The sequence below is a fragment of the Triticum urartu genome, chromosome 5A (assembly GCF_056163025.1).
Source record: "Triticum urartu cultivar PI428250 chromosome 5A, HENAU_Tu73, whole genome shotgun sequence".
NCBI lineage: Eukaryota > Viridiplantae > Streptophyta > Magnoliopsida > Poales > Poaceae > Triticum > Triticum urartu.
In genome coordinates, this window is record NC_141877.1 from 627231435 (window position 1) to 627253089 (window position 21655).

The 21655-nt window shown below is 46.9% G+C and overlaps 2 protein-coding genes and 1 pseudogene across 5 annotated transcripts; 1 reads left to right on the top strand and 2 right to left on the bottom strand.

Annotated features, from left to right (window-relative positions):
- The first annotated feature begins 1788 nt into the window (after positions 1-1788).
- Positions 1789-20413, top strand: LOC125511166 (NEDD8-activating enzyme E1 regulatory subunit AXR1). Of its 4 annotated transcripts, none has more exons than XM_048676464.2 (14): positions 1789-1989; positions 2826-2998; positions 3261-3424; positions 4668-4778; positions 4940-5019; positions 5121-5274; positions 5366-5459; positions 16718-16806; positions 17290-17363; positions 17469-17631; positions 18608-18690; positions 19173-19256; positions 19345-19540; positions 19652-20413. In XM_048676464.2, exons 1-14 carry the CDS (start codon positions 1916-1918, stop codon positions 19733-19735), a joined length of 1623 nt encoding a protein of 540 aa, XP_048532421.2. In that variant the 5' UTR covers positions 1789-1915; the 3' UTR covers positions 19736-20413. The 4 variants fall into 4 exon arrangements, with proteins under 4 accessions (XP_048532421.2, XP_048532422.2, XP_048532423.2 ...); XM_048676465.2 differs by having other exon boundaries at positions 19360-19540; XM_048676466.2 differs by having other exon boundaries at positions 19384-19540.
- Positions 10185-11847, bottom strand: LOC147973531 (uncharacterized). Its single transcript, XM_087522421.1, has 3 exons — positions 11133-11847; positions 10755-10888; positions 10185-10334 (listed from the first exon to the last, which is right to left on the bottom strand). Exons 1-3 carry the CDS (start codon positions 11791-11793, stop codon positions 10185-10187), a joined length of 945 nt encoding a protein of 314 aa, XP_087378547.1. The 5' UTR covers positions 11794-11847.
- On the bottom strand, positions 14003-16702 carry LOC147973532 (uncharacterized; annotated as a pseudogene).
- Positions 20414-21655: the final 1242 nt, after the last annotated feature.

The window sequence follows — 21655 nt, forward strand, 5'->3', positions numbered from 1 at the left end:
ATTTCCGGATGTTTAATCAAGCTTTGCTAGCTCGTCAAGCATGGCGATTACTAACAAAACCGGAGAGCATGTGTGCCCAGGTGCTTAAAGCGAAGTATTATCCTTATGGCAAGTTGGAGGATACGGTTTTCACAGGTAATGCATCCTCATCTTGGCAAGCTATCAGCCATGGTCTTGATCTGTTGAAAAAAGGGTTGATATGGAGGGTGGGAAATGGAAGGAGCATCCGGATTTGGAGGGACAATTGGATACCAAGGCCGTTTTCGTACAAACCTATTTCCCTACAGGGCCGATGCCGCATTCGTTTTGTTTCTGACCTTCTTAATCCCAATGGGTCTTAGAAGGTAGATTTACTGCAGCAGCATTTTTTGAATGTAGATGTGATTGAGATAATGAAAATACGGGCGTCTCCTAGGTTGGACGAGGACGTGATCACTTGGGGGCCGAGTAAAAATGGAATTTTTTCAGCCAAGTCAGCTTATCAGTTTGCTTTTCATGAAGTTCATGGTGCAAATTTGGCTTCTAGCAGTACTTCGAGCTCTGAGGGGAGAAGCTGCTGGAAACTTATTTGGAAGAGTAATGTGCCGCCGACGATCCGTAATTTTGCTTGGCGAATGGCGACAGATGCCCTCCCAACATGGAAGAACAAGAACAAAATTGGTTTGGAAACGATAAGTGGCTGCCCGGTGTGTGGAACGGAGGTAGAAGATAATTTCCACCCGTTCTTAAGGTGCCAACGAGGCAGGGATTTGTACAGAGAAATGTCTAAGGTATGGAAACTGCCAGCAATGGATTCCTTCGTGAACACTGGTAAGGAATGGCTCCTTCATGTGCTCGACCAGTTATGTGATATTGATCGTACTGAAGTGTTGCTCATCTTCTGGAGGAGTTGGTATGTGCGTAATGAAATTGTACATCACAAGCCAGCACCGGTCATAGAGTCCTTGGTGAGTTTTTTGAGGAGATATCTGGATGAATTAATTGACATCAAGTTAAATTCGGAGATGGATCCAACGAAAGGAGAGGGATATATATCTTTTGATCAGCATGTTGGGCCGGCGATCACACCACAACAAGCAATATCTCAAGCTAGATGGGTACCGCCTGCTAATGGCTGGATCAAATTGAATGCTGATGGCTCGTTTGTAGCAAGCGATGATGCTGGTGCTGGTATGATTCTTCGAGACAATGAGGGCAAGATCATCTTCTCGGCATATAGATCACTATTTTCTTGCAGAGATCCACTAGAAGCTGAGCTATGTGGGATCATGGAAGGATTATCACTTGCCATACAAATGTCTGATTTGCCCGTTGCAATTGAATCTGATTCAAGTATGGTAGTATCCTTGATATCTTCTATTACTTATGTACCCGTGCCCAAAACAAAGCTAGTGATAGTTTAGCTAGCTTTGCTCGAGTTGAGGGGCGAACTATGACTTGGCTAGGGTCTGGGCGAGAGGACGTCTTTCCCTTGATGATTGTAAGGACATTGTCATTTGAGTAATACAAGTGTTCCCGCAAAAAAAGGAAGCCCACGCTGACTTTGTTGCTGTTTGATATTTTTTTTAAGAACATGCTGCTTTTTTTTTTGAGAAGGAAGAACATGCTGCTGTGATGATGATGAGTGATGTAAGCTCGAATCGGGCCTTCCTGTTAGCCTTCTGGGCCAGGCCGACACAAGCCTAGTAGGAGAATTGGAAATTGGGCCAGGATGGGCTTTGCGGAGAACTTCTAGCTGGTCCGACGCAACAGTACGGAAAGCGAATAAATGCCCTTCTCCTCCTGGCTCCGCACTTCCACCTCCGCTCCTCGCTTTATTCCACGGGGGCGCCGGAGAGGAGGCGGCGAGGCGGAAACCACCACACCCACACAGTGAAGAGACTCCGCCTCCGCCTCCACCTCCGCCTCCGCAGCCATGGCCTCCGCAGCCATGGCCGCCGCAGCCGTCGCCACCGCCGAGCCCAAGACCAAGTACGATCGCCAGCTCAGGTAACGCGTCGGCGCCCTCCTCCCCACCCTCGGCCGCATCTCCGCGTGACTGGCGGAATTATGCTCTCCTCTCGGGCCCGGTTTCCGTAGGGGCGGTGTGTGGTCTAGGGTTTTATGCTTCCGCTGTGATTCGGCCAGCGGGCGGCCTGAGCTGCCCGAGGGAAGCGGGTGCCCTGCTTCTAGATTCGAAGGCCGCGGGCCTTGCATTGCAGACGGGGTGGCTGTTACTGTTCCGGATTTTGGAAGCGCTGCTTGGGTTCTGATTGGAGCGAGTGTTTGGCTGCTACTTCAGATGAGTCGTGCTTACATGGGTGGTTCGAGTTCCTGTGCATATGCTAGTACAATAGCATGTTGACTGTCCACTACATTTGTAGCTCTTTTGAACTGCATCCTGGCAATTGCTTGTGACTCAGTTGCAGGCAAAGCTAAGGTGTTAAACTGTTAGTCTGAACATTGTCAGCACATCACAACTGTTAGTTCTAACCTGCCCCCTTGTTTAATCTGCACGGAATTTTGAAATCGAGCTATTTGGAACCAGCAATTCAGCTTATCCAAACCTAATTATCCATGACATCAGGATAGCAACAACATTTACTGATACAAATCTTTGGTGCTCATCAGTGCAAACCAAAACCATAATTCATGACAGTATTTAGTTGATAGATTTAATATGACCCACATTATATTGTATGGCCTTCTGCCCTTCACTTTTTCTCAATAATGTCTTACAATAGATGTTCATTATTATCTGCTCAAGTTTCTCCCTACAAAAGCTTATGATGAACGAACATGTACATATATTGAAAGCTACATGGTCTTGTAAATATGAAGTACAGGATATGGGGTGATCAAGGACAGGCTGCACTTGAGAAGGCTAGCATATGCTTGCTTAACTGTGGCCCTACCGGAACTGAAGCGCTGAAGAACCTTGTGCTTGGAGGAATAGGGAGTGTTACTGTTGTTGATGGCTCCAAAGTCGAACCGTCGGACCTGGGAAACAATTTTTTGTGTAATGCGAATATGCGATGCTGTTCCTTCTGTTCCTTAAATTCATTTCCATAAAAGTGATACTCCCTCCGTTCCTAAATATTTGTCTTTTTAGAGATTTCAAATGGACTACCACATACGGATGTATATAGACATATTTTAGAGTGTAGATTCACTCATTTTGCTTCGTATGTAGTCACTTGTTGAAATCTCTAGAAAGACAAATATTTAGGAACGGAGGGAGTAGAATTCATATTTACTAAGTGCTCTGTATTTCTGTTCAGTGGATGAAGAGTGCTTGGGTCATTCAAGAGCAAAATCTATCTGTTCTTTCTTACAAGAGCTCAATGATGCTGTGAAAGCCAAATATGTTGAGGAGTCTCCAGCGACAATGATAGATACAAATCCTTCCTTCTTTTCCCAGTTCACTGTTGTCATTGCTACACAGGTATGTGTTTTGATATACTCTTAACATAAGCTGCAAACACAGCGATTCATTTGCTGATGCTTTCTGTATAGTTTTAGCTGAATGAACACTTGTGTTTTTTTTAAGCCAAAAAATTGAAGTGATGAAAATCTTGGATTGTAGATTAGACGGTTTGTACGGTCAGGGTTATGCATGAGATGTATATAACTGAATAACCTATGTAGCTTATTTTCTATTACAAATAGTTGTACGGTGGGAAAGAAGTGAATACTTTTGTATATTTAATAGTAAAGCATTTTTAAGCTGGGAAATATATGGATCATGGTGGGTGACTACCTGAAATGCCTATTTCATATTAGAGAATTAGATGATTTGAGCCTGTGACCACAGATGTTAAGCAGTGTTTTCAACCTGCCATGGTAAAAGTTGCAACAAGTCTTTTGTTTTTTGAGGAAATAAATTGAAGTTAGATAAATAAATATATTTATCCTCTCACATTGAATCTCACATGTTTGGAAAGCAATGCTACATTTATTTGCAACTTGATTAAGAAAAAAAAGTTGGTCAAACAACCAAATATATATTTGGAAGCTGTTCGACCAAACAGGGTTACCATATTCCAGTGTCAGATAAGTGTCCGCTTAAGGTGAATTGGCATGACACTTTATCTAGTTATATGCAATATGTTACCATAATCCAGTGTCAGTCTGTCAGATAAGACTTAAAGTGACCGCTTAAGGCGAATTGGCATGACACTTTATCTACTTATGCAAATATGTGAGTAAACTTCTCATAACATAGTGGTCTCAAGAAAATTGTTACTAGTAAATCTCCCGACCCATATAGTTACTGGAATTTTCATTTGCGCCAAAATTTCATTGCACTATGCCCAATGCAAAATAAATAAATAAATAAATGCAGGCTTCTGAGTTAGCATTAAATTAACATTTCTCTTAATGTTCCCTTAAGGATCTACTAACTGCTGTGTGCATAAGAAAATATATGTTGTGATCCACATACTACATATTTGGCCGTGTTTGCAATTGATTATTTATTGAATAGACTGATGATTCAAATGTTTGGTATGTTGTTGTTAGTGGCAAACCTGTTTTCAGTTTACTTCTCCTGTACTTTTGTGAATGTAGATGGAAGAAGAGTTTCCTAGTTTGCCGTTGAAGTCTTTTAGCCAATTTCTAGCAAAACTCTATATGCAGTGTTCCACTCTCAAACTAACTCACTAATACCAAAGTTTTCACTACTGCAGCTTCCTGAGAGTTCTTTATTGAAATTAGATAGTATCTGCGGAAGCGCAAATATTGTTTTGGTTGCTGCGCGTTCATATGGTTTAACTGGCCTTGTCAGGGTCAGCATCAAGGTACTTAAGCAGGACTACTTCATACATGAGCCTTAGTTTGTATGACTTGTTAACGTTGTTTGGTAGTTAATTATGCTCTGGGAGTCTAACCATCTTGGGAGAGTCCTGGGCCAAATCATTTTGAGAAAGTTGACCTTTTTCCTTGTGATTTGTTATTATAGGAGCACTGTGTTATAGAATCAAAACCAGACCACTTCTTGGATGATTTACGATTGCACAATCCCTGGACTGAACTCAAGCAGTAAGAATGTATTCATATCTTGATTGTTCACAGAACAAGTTGCATGATAATTATTTCATTCTCAACGAAATATTTGCTGCTGACTTGCTATTGGCTTTCAGATTTGCAAAGTCAATTGATATATGCGACAAGGATGCTGTTGTGCACAAGCATACTCCATACATTGTTATCCTTGTGAGGCTTGCAGAAAAATGGGCAGATGCGCATGATGGGCAGTTACAACCTTCGACCAGGCAAGAGAAAAGGGAATTTAAGGTACATGTTTTTTGTTTTGTTTTGCTGGCCGAACAATTGAAAATATTTCTAGGAGTTTCTGATTATTGACAAAAGCTACTGTTTTTGGCAGGACCTAATTCGAGCCCATATGCTTAACGTAGATGAAGACAATTACAAAGAAGCAGTAGAATCTTCATACAAAGTCTCGGTAACTCCAGGAATCAGTGAGTTGATTTATATAATTGCTTTCGTGAATGTAACTTTAACATGATTCACAGCTTACTTTTCTTAGTACCATATGACAAAACTACTTGAATCACTGTGACGCTACCGAACTGTGGTCTACATATATAATTAGTGTGACCTATGTGCCCCCACAACCTGTTCATACTAAGCATTTACATACAGTTTGCATTCGGATTAGTAATGGTATAGGCCTCTTCCAGCCCGTCGGTTGTGTTAAAGTATACTTGTGTATGGTTGATCTGTATAGGAATGTTATCACCCATTGAATATTGTTGTGATTCGGTTAGGATCTCCCTTGGTCTCCAAGGCTTGTAACCCTATATAATTTTAACATATTGGTTGGCGCCCTAGGTGTGGCGTTTTGGCCTAAACACAATCGTTTACTTGTTATCAATTTCCAAACCACGACTCTCCATTCGATCTCCACCACACCATCGCCATGTCCACCGCACCAGGGACCAGCCCTTCCCTTGCCACCCATACCCTCCCCGCCACGATCAACTCCACCATCCGCGCTCTCATCTCCGTCCCCATGCCCGCTTCTGCCTCACTGGCGGTGAACGTGGCTAGCGTTTGCACCCACGTGCTAGTCACCCTCGACCTCCACACCTCCAACTTCTCAAAGTCGTGAATGTTGATCCGTATTCTCCTCTGCAAGTATGCCTCCTTCCCCACGTCAACACCACCACCGTTGACGCTGACCGCACCCCAGATTGGACTCATGAGGACTACATTGTCAAATCATGGCTCTATGGCTGCATCTTCGATGAGATCCTCGACATCATCATGGCGGAGGACCAGACGACTCAAGAGGCATGGACGCTCATCACCAATCTCTTCCTTGACAACCAGATGACACGTGTCGTCTAACTCGAGGCGGAATTTTGCGGCCTTTTGCAAGGTGAGCTCCTTGTCACCGTGCACTGCCACCGCCTCAAGGCTCTCTGGACGCCCTCGGCGACGCCGACACTCTCGTCTCGGATCAAACGCTCGTCCTCAACTGTCTCCGCGGCCCCAACACTCGCTTCTCTGACATCACCACCATCGTCACCATGCAAAACCCGCTCCTGTCCTTCGCGCATACGCGCTCCCTCACCTTGCGTGAGACCCAGCTCGCCAACTCCACAGAAACCAAACCGCTCTCTACGGCTGCGCCCCCTCCCATGGCTCCGGCAACTCTAGCAACAACCGCGGCTTGGACCATGGTGACAACCGCAACGGTGGCGGTAACTGGTGCAAGAAGAATGCTGGCAGCAACCAGCTCCGGCGGAGGAAGTTCCGGAGGCAACCGGAATGGCGATGACGATGGCAACACCTAATGTGGAGCTTCTCATACGGTCGGTCCATGGGTGTGTTTCAACCCATACACGGGCCAGGCCAAGCAACCTCAGGTGCCCCCGACGATGCGACCCAAGAGCGGGGTCGGCCTGCTTGGCCCCCGGCGCTGGCGATGCCCCCTGCCCAGGCGTTCACCTCGCTCGCTCCTCTGTATGGTCAAGCCCTTGGCACCAACCCGCCACCGACTCCCGGCTACAATGGCGCCTCGACTTGGGATTGCTCTGCTCTCATGGCAGCCCTAAGCAACGCGACCACTCCATCAACTGTCGGTGAGTGGGCCATGACCGCGGAGCCACTGCACATATGGCTTCTGACCTCGGTATGCTCCACAATCTTGTTCCTGCCTTTCCTTTCTCCCTTGTCACTATGGGTAGGTTCCATGCCGCCCATCTCTCATATCGGCCATGCATCCATACCTACTTCCGCTCGCACTCTCTTTCTTAACAAAGTTTTTCTTGTTCCTTGTATTGGCAAAAATCATCTTTCTTTTCATCGTTCCACTATATTGTTCAATAGAGTTTGACCCCTTTGGCTTTTCTGTCAAGGACCTTCGCACCAAGGCCGTGATCCTTCACTGCAATAGTCATGCAGATCTCTACATCTTCCCATCTTCGATCATCAATCACCACGCCCATGGGCTCCTCACCACCACCTCCACCGACCTTTGGCATCGTTGGTTAGGTCACCCGGGTCGTGACACTATGTCACAACTACATAAGCAGTCTTTTATTCCATGTAATGTAATAAAGTAGCCTCACATGTTTACCATGCTTGTCAACTTGGTAAACATGTGTGATTGCCTTTTGCTAGGTCTACATCAAAAAGTGTTAAACGTTTAAATTAGTGCATTGTGATCTTTGGACTTCTCTTATCTTGAGTAACCTCGATTTAAAATATTATCTCATTATTGTTGATGATTTTCCTGTTAGGGAAATATGCAACTTGATATTACTAGGAGGCCAAAGGCATCATATATACATGTACAAGAGAATGCCAAGAGGCTAGAATACAAAAGGCCAAAGGCCAACATCAATATAACTCTAACACCCCCCCTCAAACTCATGGTGGATCTACAACACTGAGTTTGGAGAGGTGAAATCCATGCTGCGCTCTAGTCTGGGCCTTCGTGAAGAAGTCTGCTAGCTGTAACTCGGAAGGCACATGCTGAAGACCAATAACATGATCCTGCACAGCAGCGCGCACATAAAAGGCATCAACACCGATATGCTTGGTAAGCTCATGCTTTACCGGGTCCCGCGCAATACTGATAGCACCTGTACTGTCTGACAAGAGGGTGGTAGGTGTAGTAACAGAAACACCAAAATCCTCCAGTAACCATCGTAACCAAGTCACCTCTGTCGTCAAAAGAGCCATAGCTCGCAACTCGGCCTCTGCACTCGAACGAGAAACTGCAGTTTGTTTCTTCGGCTTCCAGGCAATAAGAGAACCACCAAGAAAAACACAGTAAGCAGAAAGTGAAATACGGTCCGAAGGATCACTAGCCCACGTAGCATCCGAATAGGCCCGGAGCTGTAACGAGCTGGAACGGGGGAAAAAGAGACGACGAGAGATCGTGCCACGAAGATAGCGTAGAACACGAAGAAGGTGACTATAGTGAACTGAAGTGGGAGCAGAAACAAACTGACTCAGAATATGGACAGGATACGAGATATCCGGACATGTGACAGCAAGATAGACAAGACTCTCAACAAGATGACGATAACGCGTCGGATTGGACAAGGGCTCCCCATCAGAAGCACGAAGGTGAAGATTGAGCTCCATGGGAGTCTCAACAGTGCGCTCATCACTAAGAGCCGCACGAGTAAGAAGATCTTGGATATACTTTTCTTGGGAAATATAAAAGCCATCAGAGGTGGATGAAACCTCAATCCCAAGAAAGTAACGAAGAGGACCAAGATCAGACATAAGGAACTGCTCACTGAGGCGGGCCTTGACAAAGGCAATGTACTCAGAATCGTCGCCAGTGATGATCATGTCATCAACATATAGAAGAAGAGTCCTACCACGAGCAGAAAGGTGGACAAACAACGCTGGATCATGAGCACTGGGCAAAAAACCAGCGGCAGTCACCACAGAGGCGAAGCGCTCAAACCAAGCACGGGGGGCTTGCTTAAGGCCATAAAGAGAGCGGCGAAGACGACAAACCATGCCATCAGGAACAAAATACCCAGGTGGCGGCTGCATATAAACCTCCTCACGCAACTCACCATTTAGAAAGGCATTCTTCACATCAAGCTGAGACACAGACCAATGGCGAACAGAGGCCACGGCAAGAAGTGTACGGACAGTGGTCATATGGGCCACGGGAGCAAAAGTCTCATCATAATCGTGACCATGCTCTTGCTGAAAGCCACGAGCCACAAGGCGAGCTTTATAACGCTCAAGAGAACCATCAGAGCGGGTCTTTATCTTATAGACCCACTTACAAGTGATGGGACGAACACCAGGAGGAAGAGAAACCAGATCCCACGTGCCGGTGCGCTCAAGAGCAGCAATCTCCTCTGCCATCGCAAACTGCCATTCAGGATGCACAATAGCATCTCGATAAGAAGTCGGCTCAAGAACAGTCGAAAGACCATAGCGAGAAGGAGAATATCGGTCAGGGGGCAGACAAGGACGAGAACGAAGACCATAAGTCGGCTGAGAGGAGGAAGACGACACACCAGAAGTAGAGGGCACATCAGTAGACTCATCCACAATACGTGGACGTCGAGTATAATGAAAAGGAAAGGAGGGAAGAGGTGGAATCACTGAAGACGGAGACGGCGAATGTATCGTTGAAGGTGGAGAAGGGGAAGGTATCGGTGATGAAGGTGGAGAAGGTGAAGGTATCGATGATGAAGGTGAAGAGTCATGTGACGAGGGAGGAGAAGAAATCATAGGAGAGGACAGTGTCGAATCTGGAACCACGGGACGAGGAGTAGGAATACTGGGCACAGAGGGAGGTGTATCCGAAAACGTAAGAAAAGAGATATCCTCTGTGGAAAAGGTCGGGGAGGATGGACGCAGGTAGAAGGGACGAGACTCATCAAAGGTCACATCCCGAGAAATACGCATCCGACGACCGATGGGATCCCAACACCGATAGCCCTTATGCTCATCACTGTATCCGAGAAATACACACTCAACGGACTGAGCGGTCAGTTTGGTGCGTTCACGAGGGGCAAGTAAAACATAGCAAACACAACCAAACAAGCGAAGCGCCGAATAATCAGGAGAGCGACCAGAAAGACACTCGAGAGGAATGCCACCCTGTAGAGCAGCAGATGGCTGAATGTTAACAAGATACGTGGAAGTGGTAACAGCCTCAGCCCAGAAGTGAGGCGGAAGAGAGGCGGCGATCATCATCGCACGCGCTGTCTCAAGAAGGTGACGATGCTTGCGCTCAGCCACACCATTCTGAGCATGAGCACCAGGGCAAGAGAACTGAGGAAGAGTACCTTGCTCAGCAAGGAATCCTCGCAGCGCATGGGAGATATACTCACCAGCTGAATCTGCGCGAAAAACACGAATAGGGGTGGAAAACTGGGTTTGAACCATGACAGCAAATTTTTTGTATATAGATAAGACCTCACTACGAGAAGACATGAAATAGATCCAAGTGTACCGCGAAAAATCATCTATAAAGATAATATAGTAGCGGTGACCCCCTTTTGAAGCAAAGGGAGCCGGACCCCAAACATCAGAGTGAACGAGGTCAAAAGGGCGCTCCGACACCGACTCGCTGTGAGGATAGGGTAGCTGAATCTGCTTACCTAGCCTACAACCCAGACAATCCAACGAAGCGTTACCGGAGACAGACCCCAGAACACCACGATGAACCAAAGACGAGAGGCGAGAACCACATAAATGGCCAAGACGATGATGCCACTGCTGAAAAGAGCTGGTAGATGCAGCAACTGGGGCTACGAGACTGGCAGCGGGGGCAGCGGAAGGAAGACGTAGCTAGTCAAGCTCCCAGAGACCATCAGAGCGTCGAGGGCCAGCACCAAGTAGAGCGCCCGTGCGACGATCCTGGACAGAACACAAATCAAAGTCGAGGATGACCCTACAATTAGAGTCAACAACCTGACCACCAGATATGAGCTGCATGGTAAGTCGAGGAACATGAGCGACAGAGGGAACATGAAATGAAGAAGTGCTAAGAGTGCCTCGACTAGCTACAGGGAGGGGAGTGCCATCAGCCGTAAGAACACGAACAAGATACTCAACAGGTCGAACAGAGGTCAAAGTGGAAGAATCATAGGTCATATGAAAAGATGCTCCAGTATCAAGAATCCATGGGGATGTACCTGAATGAGTAGAAGGTGGTTTCTCAGTGCCAGAAGAGTCAGTCACAGAACCTGCAGAACTTGTCGGTGAAGAATCCCAAGTAGCAAGCAGAGACTGCAACTGCGCAATCTCACGAGGAGACAGGGACATGGCGGAAGTGGTCGAGGTAGAGCTGTATGTGGAAGCCACTGGGGGAGCCGACATGGAGCGATCACCGTCGTGCGCGGAAGCGGCGAGAGTCGACGCAGAGCGATCACCGCCGCGCGCGGAAGCCGCGATAGGAGTCGATGTAGAGCGGTCACCGCCGCGCGCCGAAGCCGCGAGACGAGTCGACGTAGAGCGGTCACCGCCGCATGCGAAAACCGCGATAGGAGTCGACAAAGAGCAGTCACCGCCACACGCGGAAGCCGCGAGACGAGTCGACGAAGAGCGGTCACCGCCGCGAGCGGAAGCCGCGAGACGAGTCGATGTAGAGCGGTCACCGCCGCACGCGGAAGCCGCGATAGAAGTCGACGAAGAGCGACCAACACAACCAGCAGAAGACGCCATAGGTGACGACGTCACAGATGGACGAGCACCAAGTACCAATCGACGATGTATGTGCGAGACGGGGTCAATATAGGGAACACCGTCGAAAATCACCGAATAGCGAGGGCAAAAGACCAGTCCACACGAGAGCATTTTTTTTCTCTTCTTTTCTTTTCTTTTTTTTAGGGACAAGCAGCACAACTCTTAGTCGACAACCGAAAGAAGTAAGCCGAACAGGATAGGCCAATCACGGCCTCGCGGCGGCCCACCAGCAGCCCAAATCAAGCTGATCGATCTCAGTCACGGGCGTGGAGGTACGCACGCATATTGGTCACCCGAGACCAATGCAGTCCACGCACTTGGCGAGCGGAAGAGATGCCGGGGATCAGATGGAGAGGCAGGGCGGCTCGATCCGGCAGGGGGTAGCAGGTCCAGCCGGAGACTAGGCGGCATCAAGCGAAGACCTGCAGGACGGATGGCCAAATCCTCACGCGGCTGCAGCGGGCCTTTACGGGATAGGAGCAGCCGAACGAAGGAATCGGGGCAGATCGGGAGTCCCCTGGCGGCAACTGGATCGAGACGGGCCACAGGGAAGGGGTGAGCGACGCCGAAAGCAATGACGAGCGCGAGATGGATGGAAAGCACCAGTTGCTTGTGCGAAAAAAACCTAGAGCTCTAATACCATGTTAGGGAAATATGCAACTTGATATTACTAGGAGGCCAAAGGCATCATATATACATGTACAAGAGAATGCCAAGAGGCTAGAATACAAAAGGCCAAAGGCCAACATCAATATAACTCTAACATTTCCCACTACATGTGGACGTTTCCTTTATGTTGAAAATCCGTCGCCGCTGCCTACGCTCGTACACAAACGCGTCGTTGTCGCCATGCCGGCCGATAACGTGACCGAGTTTCTCAACTCCATGATCACTTCTTTCTTCACCTCCCATGGCATTCGATTTCGCCTTTCATGCCCATACACCTCCGCGTAGAACAGCAAGCCCGAACGAGCCATCCGCACACTTAACGTCACACACACACACACACACACACACACTTCTCTTTCAGTCATCCCTGCCACCCTCGTATTGTGTCGAAGCCTTGGCAACAACCACTCACCTCGTCAACATCCGTCCCTCCCAACCAATCGAGTTCGCCATGCCCTACATTCGTCTATACAACACCCTGCCCAACTACGGTGCCCTACATGTCTTTCGCTGCTTATGCTACACAAACTAATCCGCCATCGCCAAACATAAATCGCACCTCGCTCTTTTGCTTGTGTTTTCTTGGCTACCCTAGTAACCACAAAGGATACCGTTGCCTTGATCCGGAAACACGCCAGGTCATCATCTCCTGCCATGTCGTCTTGGACAAAACCATGTTTCCCTTCTCACACTCACTTGACCGGCCACCTAACACCCTCGCCGCGCTCGATTTCCTCATCGACCTCGCTGCAACGCAAGACCTGCTAGCACCCACTCTGCCTGTTATGCATAGGCATCCGCCACCCGCTATGCATGGCAGCCCTTGCCTTCGCTCGCGTCGTCACCGCAGACGCCACACAGCCTTGTTGGGCCTCAGTCTGCCCCATCGTATCCCATTCCTTCTCCCGGTCCTTCGACCCCTCCAGGATTGCCAATCACCCCCGTCTCGCCTACAACACCGAACTCCCCTCCTTTCAGTTCAAGTGAACCATTGCCACCAGTCGTTATTCATCGGCCACCCTCTCCCTCTAATACTCGGACCATGGCCACTTCTGCAGAAAAGGCCTCTTCTAGCCCGTCGATCATTTGAACCTAATGGCCTCCCATTCCACTCCCTTTATTCCTAAAACACACCGGGGTGCTCTGAATGACCCATACTGGCACCATGCCATGCACGATGAGTTTCAGGCCCTTGTTACCGACGGGACATGGTTACTTGTTCCACGTCCTCCTTGTGCTCATGTTGTTTCATGGAACTGGATCTTCAAGCACAAATTCCACTTCGATGGCAGCCTTGCTGGCTACAAGGCTAGGTGGGTGGTGCACGGCTATTCTCAACAGCCGGGCATCAATTTCAACGTGACGTTCGGTCATGGCGTTAAGCCGGCCACGATATGCATCATCTTCAGCCTCGCGGTCTCGCGGGCATGGCTGATCCACCAGCTCGACGTCAAGAATGCCTTCCTACATGGCAATCTTGACGAGGAGGTCGACTCTCAGTAGTCGCCTGGTTTTCTCGACGTTTGGTGCCCCGACTACGCCGCCTGCACAAGTCGCTCTATGGGCTTAAGCAAGCGCCACACACATGGTACCATCGGTTTGCCCTCTTAGCACACAACCTTGGTTTTGTTGCATCAAAATCGGATGTCTCCTTGTTCATATACAAGCGTGGCCAAGACCTTGCCTACAAGCTCTTGTACGTGGATGATATTATCATCACCACCTCCAATGCGTGTGGCGCTCATAAGATCACAATGCACTCATTGAAACGGTTTGACACTTTTTGAAGTTGACCCAGCAAAAGACAAGCGCATGTGTTTACCAAGTTGACAAGTGTGGCAAACATGCGAGGCTGCTTTATTACTTGGAATAAATGACTGCTTATGTAGTTGTCACGTAGCGTCACGACCCGGTTAACCTAACCGACGATGCCAAAATTCAGTGGAGGTGGTGGTGAGGAGTATATGGGCATGATGATTGATGACCGAAGACGTAGAGATCTCCATAACTATTGCGGCGAAGGATCACAACCTTGGTGTGAAGGTCCTTGACAGAAAAACCAAAAGGGTCAAACTTTATTGAACAAAGGTTATGAAGAGTGAAACGATGAATAGAAAGAAGATTTTTAACAATATGAGGAACAAGTAAAACTTTGTTAAGTAAGAGAGTGGAGCGGAAGTAGATATGGATGCATGGCCAGTATGAGAGATGGGCAGCGTGGAACTGATGGCCATGATGAAGGAAGGAGGGAGAGGCGGGAACAAAATTGTGGAGCATATACCGGGGTAGGAGGCCATGTGTGAAGTGGCTCCGTTGTCCATGACCCACTCATCGACGGTTGATGGAGTGGCCACATTGTTCAGGGCCGCCATGAGCGTGGAGCAGTTCCAAGTCGAGGCGCCATTGTAGCTAGGAGTCAATGGCTGGTTGGTGCCAAAGGCTTGACCATGCAGAGGGGCGAGCGAGGTGAACGCCTAGGCACAGGGGGCATCGTCGGGGCCGTGGGCCAAGCAGGCCAAGTCGCATCGCTGGGGGCGCCTGAGGCTCCTGGGCTTGGCCCGTGTATGGGTTGAAACACACCCATCGACCGACCATAGGAGCGCCGCGGCAGGTGTTGTCATCGCCGCCGCTGTTTCGGTTGCCGTCGGAACTTCCTCCGTTGGAGCTGCTGTCGGCGTTCTTGTGCCAATTACTGCTGCCGTTGCGGTTGCCACCATGGTGACCACCGCCGTAGTTGTTGCCGCTCCGGTTCCCATCGCCACGCTTCAGGACGCGGTTGTTGCTGGAGTTGCCGGAGTCGTAGGAGGGGGCGCCGCCGTAGAGAGTGGTTTAGTTTCCCACCGCCTTGGAGTTGGTGAGCTGGTTCTCACGTAAGGTGAGGAGGGAGTGCACATGCGTGAAGGACGGGAGCGGGTTTTGCATTGTGACGATGGTGGTGATGTCGGAGAAGCGAGGGTTGAGGCCGCATAGATAGTTGAGGACGAGCGTCTGATCCGAGACGAGAGTGCGGACGTAGCCGAGGGCATCCCGAGAGAGCCTTGAGGCGGTGGCAGTACGCGGTGACAGAGAGGTAACCTTGCACAAGCCCGCGAAATTCCCCCTCGAGGTAGACGACACATGTCATCTGGTTGTTGAGGAAGAGGTTGGTGATGAGCATCCACGCCTCTTGAGCCGTCTGGTCCTCAACCATGATGATGTCGAGGATCTCATCGGAGATGGAGCTATAGAGCCATGACCAGATGATGTAGTCCTTGCGAGTCCAATTTAGGGTTTGGTCGGCCTCGACGGCGGTGGTGTTGATGTGGGGAAGAAGGTCATACTTGTCAAGGAGAACACGGATCAACATCCGCCACTTTGAGAAGTTGGAGGTGTGGAGGTCAAGGGTGATAGGCACGTGGGTGGGACACTAGCCACATTCGCCGCTGGTGAGGCAGAATCGGGCATGGGGGGCGGAGATGAGTGCGCTGGTGCTGGAGTTGATCGTGGCGGGGAGGGTAGGGGTGGCGAAGGAAGGGTTGGTCCCTGACGCGATGGATATGCCGGCGGCATGGTGGAGATTGAAGGGAGGATCATGGTTTGGAAACTAATATCAAGTAAACGATTGTGTTTAGGCCAAAATACCACACCTAGGGGCGCCATCGTATTAACATTGTATAGGGTTACAAGCCTTGGAGACCAAGGGACATCCTAACCAAGTCACAAAATATTCGGTAGGTGATAACATTCCTATACAAAACTATACTTTAACAGTGTCACATAATTACTTAATCATAACATGAAATGGTTTGTGGATTTACCTAGTTATCTACTTCAGGCCTTCTTAAAGCAAAGCAGTGGGAGATGTGCCCACATCGGTTTCTTTTGAAGAATAAGAACTTATCTGCTTCAGGCTTTGTTCTAGATATTGTGTGATTGCTTGGTATTAGTGATTTGAGATGGTTGGTCGAAGGTAACCTGCTTTGTTACAGTGTATTTGAGTACTATCTGACTGTCCTGTAAAAATTAACAATATTGTCACCTGGTGTTTCTTGTCAGTTTGAACTGTATATGAATACCGACTCACTTGCTGTTCTCTATCCTGTCCGTACAAAGGCGTGGGTGTCAACTGTATATGAACACCGACTCACTTGGCTGTTCTCTATCCTGTCAGTACCCACCTGATGGTAGCACGCTAGATGTCACTTAAATAATGTTAGTCATGTGCCATCTGAAATGATTTATTACATTAATTGTTGGAAAAAAAACTGTCTTCATGATTTACTCTGAATAGTATTATTTCCGGATGATGTGTGTTCTGTTATTTATTTGATACAGGAAACACAGCTATGCAGAATTGAAAATTCTGACCCATGACCGTTTCTGCTAGGTAATGAAATCCGTCAGATAATTGTTGATAACTCCTCTGAAGTCAATTCTTCTTCTTCAGATTTTTGGGTTTTAGTGTCTGCTTTGAAGGTATCTTCATTATGATTTGCAGCATAGTAGATATGATAGGCCGTGCTACTTTAATACTCTGTTATATGAAATAGCAGCCGTTCTTGATACTCCTTGATGTTGTTGACACAAGTTCAGAGAACTGTTTTTGTGTGTGTGTGTGTGTGTGTGTGTGTGTGTGAACTGTAAGAGTTCAGAGAACTGTTTTTTTTTGTGTGTGTGTGAAGTGTAAGCATCAGATGACAGGTAGTTTATAACTTGTTTTTTATTGGGTAAAGCCAAGCTAAAGCCATGTATGAGTTGTGTTATACTGAGAGGACTCATTTAGTAGAGCAATAAGCCTATATGCGTGAAATGTGGGGAGCTGTTTAAAAAATTGAATGTGAAGTGATGAACTATTCACATACTACTGTTACCTGCTGAATCATTTCACGCATCTTTCATTTCTCTTTCTTACCATGGTTTCCATTTCTTAAGTTGCATTGCCTTCTTTCCATTTTACAGGAATTTATCCCGAATGAGGGCAATGGTGAGCTACCTCTCGAGGGAACAATACCTGATATGACATCACTTACCGAGTCAGTTTCTTGCGACACTATCATCCCTCAGGTTCAAGTTTGTTGGCATGACTGTTTCTTTTATTGCATGAATTTTATTAAGTATTTGCTTTCTGACCAATGCAGGTATTATGTAAGCCTACAAAAGATTTACCAAGCTAAAGCTGAATCCGATTGTCTTGCCACGGAGCATCGTGTGAAGAGTATTTTGAAGCGAATTGGTAGAGATCCTGAATCTATTTCAAGAGCATATATCAAAACATTTTGCAAAAACACTAGAAAACTCAAAGTAAGATGCTTTCTTCAGGGGCATATATATTCGCAACTTCTTTTTAGTGATTGCTATCAGTATATCTTATTGCATGATTCCCGTATGATTGTGATAGATAATTCAGTTTGGTGATGGATAAACCTTATTTTAATTTATTTTCCATGCAAATGATGTGTCAATTACTGCTCACTCATTTGAGAGTAAAATGCACAAGACATTTAAGTCTTTTATTGGCAATGCAACTCTTCTGATTTAAATTTCTTGTTGCAAGTGCTGACTGTCGGCAAGTTTTAATCAGTTTAGATTGGTGCATACTAAATACATGAATGTTGTAGAAGATGCTCAAAAAGCCAACCATTCTTATGGGGCTCTGTTATTTATCTTGATATTGCTTGCTACTGGTTTTATCTTAAATGTTGGTTTGCAAATTTTTAGAGTTTGCTGGTATGCAATTCTTTGTAGCTCAAGTATGAAAGTTGTTTTTCTGAAATTCTGCTAATTCTTTCGGGTTTCTTTGAGCCACCTGACAGCGGATGTGCTCGTGTCCACCTAATAAAGGGAAATCTTAGTGAGATGACTTCGAGGCTAGCCTTGTAAGGATAGTTTTTCATTTTGGAAGAGACAATACAACCTGTCATCTGCACTTACATATTAGCCAACTCAAATGCCAATATCCATTTCTGAGCCTGGGCTCATATGCACCAGGTGAACAGAGGTAATCCCGTTTCGTAGCTGTACATGTAGACGAAAAATCTGTCCAGCCTATTCGGATCCGTGAGGCTTCGCCTAAACACCCAAGTCACGCTCTTTCAGTTTTGCTTATTTGAGTGATCATGTAAGTTTTTAATAATAAATTTGCAGCTTACTGCATATGTGGGGGACTTTTTGTGATGATATTTCAATATGGTTTCTTTGGCAGAAGAATCTGCTCTTTCCCCTCGTGTCTTTTGCGTTAACTATATGTGCTCATTGTTGAGTGGTTTCTGTTCTCTAGGTCTGTAGATACCGCAGTATGGAGGAGTTTAGCTCTCCAGTCCTATCTGAAGTTCAAAAGTACTTCGCCGACGAAGACAGTTGGTCAGCATCTATTACTCTTATGTCCCCGTTTCATCTCTTCATATGTAATAAACACAGGAAATTATTATACATGTTCCACATTCCATGCTATTTATTACTCCATATTCTGTAACATTGTTAGTTATCTTTTTGACAAATAATATGTCAATCTAGAACTAGCCAATTCATAATGCTGTAGAATTAGCATTTTTTTCAAGGCAATAAAGTATTTTTTTGTGGAGCTACTGTAATACGCGGACCTTGTGTTTATCTAGCGTAGCGGCATGAGTTTATTTCTTGTTAAAAGTAAATGTTCTTTCAGCACGCCATATTGCAAAATGCATTGCAAGTTTTGTGCACACATGGGTATATGTCTCATGATCATGCGCTTTGAATTGTGTGTGACTTTATGTTGGAGTTGTTAGCCTCTGGTTTATTTGCATTCCTTTTGTATTTTCTAAATCAGTTAGCTTCTCTAATAACAAGCAATTTTATTGATGCAGCTATGCAATGAACTTCTATGTTCTGCTATGTGCTGTTGACCGGCTTGCTGCCAGCTATAGCAGATTACCTGGAATATTTGACAGGTACATGAGAAAAATGCGCATTCACTTATGGTGATAATTATGATATCGTGCTTTTAATGTTGATCCTGTTTTTATAATACTGATAAAGCATTGGGTCCACTAGTGAGATTGTTGAGGATGTTCCTAGGCTGAAGGCGGCTGCTGTCTCGGTGCTGAGTGACATGGGTTTGAAGGGAGCATCCTTGTCTGAAGACCTGGTTACTGAAGTGTTCCGGTTTGCGGGTGCAGAGATTCACCCTGTCGCTGCCTTTATTGGCGGAGTGGCCTCCCAGGAAGTAATCAAGGTAGGGTATCCTTTCTTTGCTGAAATTTATCAACCAGGAGCATGTTGGTAGTATCTTGTGTGTGCCCGCGTGTTCCTTACTAATCGTGCTGTATCCACGCCCCTTCTCCAGCTGGTGACCAAGCAGTTTGTGCTGCTGAATGGGACATTCATATTCAACGGAATCGATCTCAAATCTCAAGTCTTGGCCTTGTAACATGGCTTGTTATCTTCTAGAGCATTTTGGAACTGTCATCCAATTGGTTACACTTGAGTAGAACTGGAAGATTCTGCGTCACGGCCTTGGTGCAGTGAGATCATTCTGTCCATTTACTGGGATTTGGACTGGACTAAATTCCGTGCTGAGGTAGTGGTTTATGTGCTGGTTGGGAATCAGCTCGATATGAGTTTATGAAGCCATTTCCCCTCTCTTGTGCTGGTATGAACACCTCTACCGACCTGTTGGCAGTTGAATGTGAATTGGTGCCTATGTGAAGACTACCATGTCTTCGCGGCGAAGCAAATCTTGCTTACATCTTTGTGCCCAACATATACTTTGAAATAGTTTATTGTAAACAAAGCTTACGGTTGAGGCAGAGTCTGTTGATGATGAAACTGGCTAGTGCGTCACACTGGCATTGCGATTGATGACGCATGTTTCTTGTTGGGCAATGCAGTGTTGGACAAGGAAACAGTCCGCCTATCGACGGCCTAAAGCAAGATGCAGGTTACAGTCTGCCTACCGGCGACCAAGCATGCAGATTGCAGTGCACAAGTAGCACAAAGCAAATGTATTATGTGCACAAGTAGCACAGAGCAAATGGATTACGAGCTGCTTCAGTCGTTTAGTTACGTTACGTCTGCCTATTCATTCAGTTGTTTGGTTACTTTTTCATGGTGCAGTTGTTTAATTAGTACCAGTACTAGTACTTGGTAAAGGCATTTGCGCTGGGCTCGGTAGAGCACGTAAGCACCGACGTCGCCTCGCATGCATCTAGACTACAGGAGTATCTATTGGTCTACGTGCAGCCTCTGTCAGCACATGGGCAGATAGTGTTGCAATATGACAGTTAATTAAGCTCACTGTTTTACCCGAGTAATGCCTCCGGCAGTAACGTAATGCTGTACTCTCGATTGACCGATGGTGGCACCGCCGTGCCGCGTAATTTGGCCACTGCATGCAGAGTTTGTATCCTAGCACTCTGCCGTGTCCGTGTGCTCCTGAAATAAAATGTGTGTACCCGCAAAAAAAGGAGTGTCCTTAGCGTATTCTCTATACCCTACCCTGGGAGCGAGCACAAGGTTTGCACACGCTTCTTAATTAGTCGGTGCAAGTTAAATCAAGCGAGCTTCTCTGTGAGTCTTGTTGGCTAAGACACTCTTGCTTGATGACCAATCTAAGCACCTCCAATCCAATCATGTGCTCAGGAGACTCGAAATAGTACAATGGTTGCGTGAGACGAGCGGAAATTGCCTGGCGCGCCGCTCTCGATCGCGAGTCAGTATGTGCAACAGCGTCGCAATTTCTTGCAGGGGACGACCATGAAGCGGTCCGCCGCCGGCCTATCGAAACCAAAAACTGGAAGCAGGACGCATGCATGTTAGTCACCAAGCACTAGCTACGAAGCAAGATGCATTCGGTTTGGGATTTTGTAGTGGATCTACAGCATGTGCGCAAGCTAACGTAACCGATTACGTGCTGCTTCGGTTGTCTAGTCTAATCACTCGTTCTTCGTGGATGAACTTGTTTAATCAGTGGTACTTGGGGGAGAGAAGCCAGGCATGTGTAGCGAGGAGAGGTTCCATATCCATGGGAGGGAGCGCGTATGCACCGACGTCGATCGCCGCACACGGCGCACCGCCCTGGCCAGAAGCGATGTATCTGTCGATGTACTTCTAATTCTAGATAGTCTCTGTCAACAGATGGGCAGTGAACGGACGGTGTTTCCGCAGCGGCCAATAAAAAAAAGAGAATTCTAGTTAACGGTTCCAATTTATTTTGAATTTTGCAGCCTGTGAATAGAAATCCACTTTTTCTTCTTTTTCATCTCAATAGAAAGAAATGGAAAGTTTTATTGTAAGACACAGCTATGTCCAGATGTTCTCGGAGCAATTGTCGGCATGGGATGTTATGGAT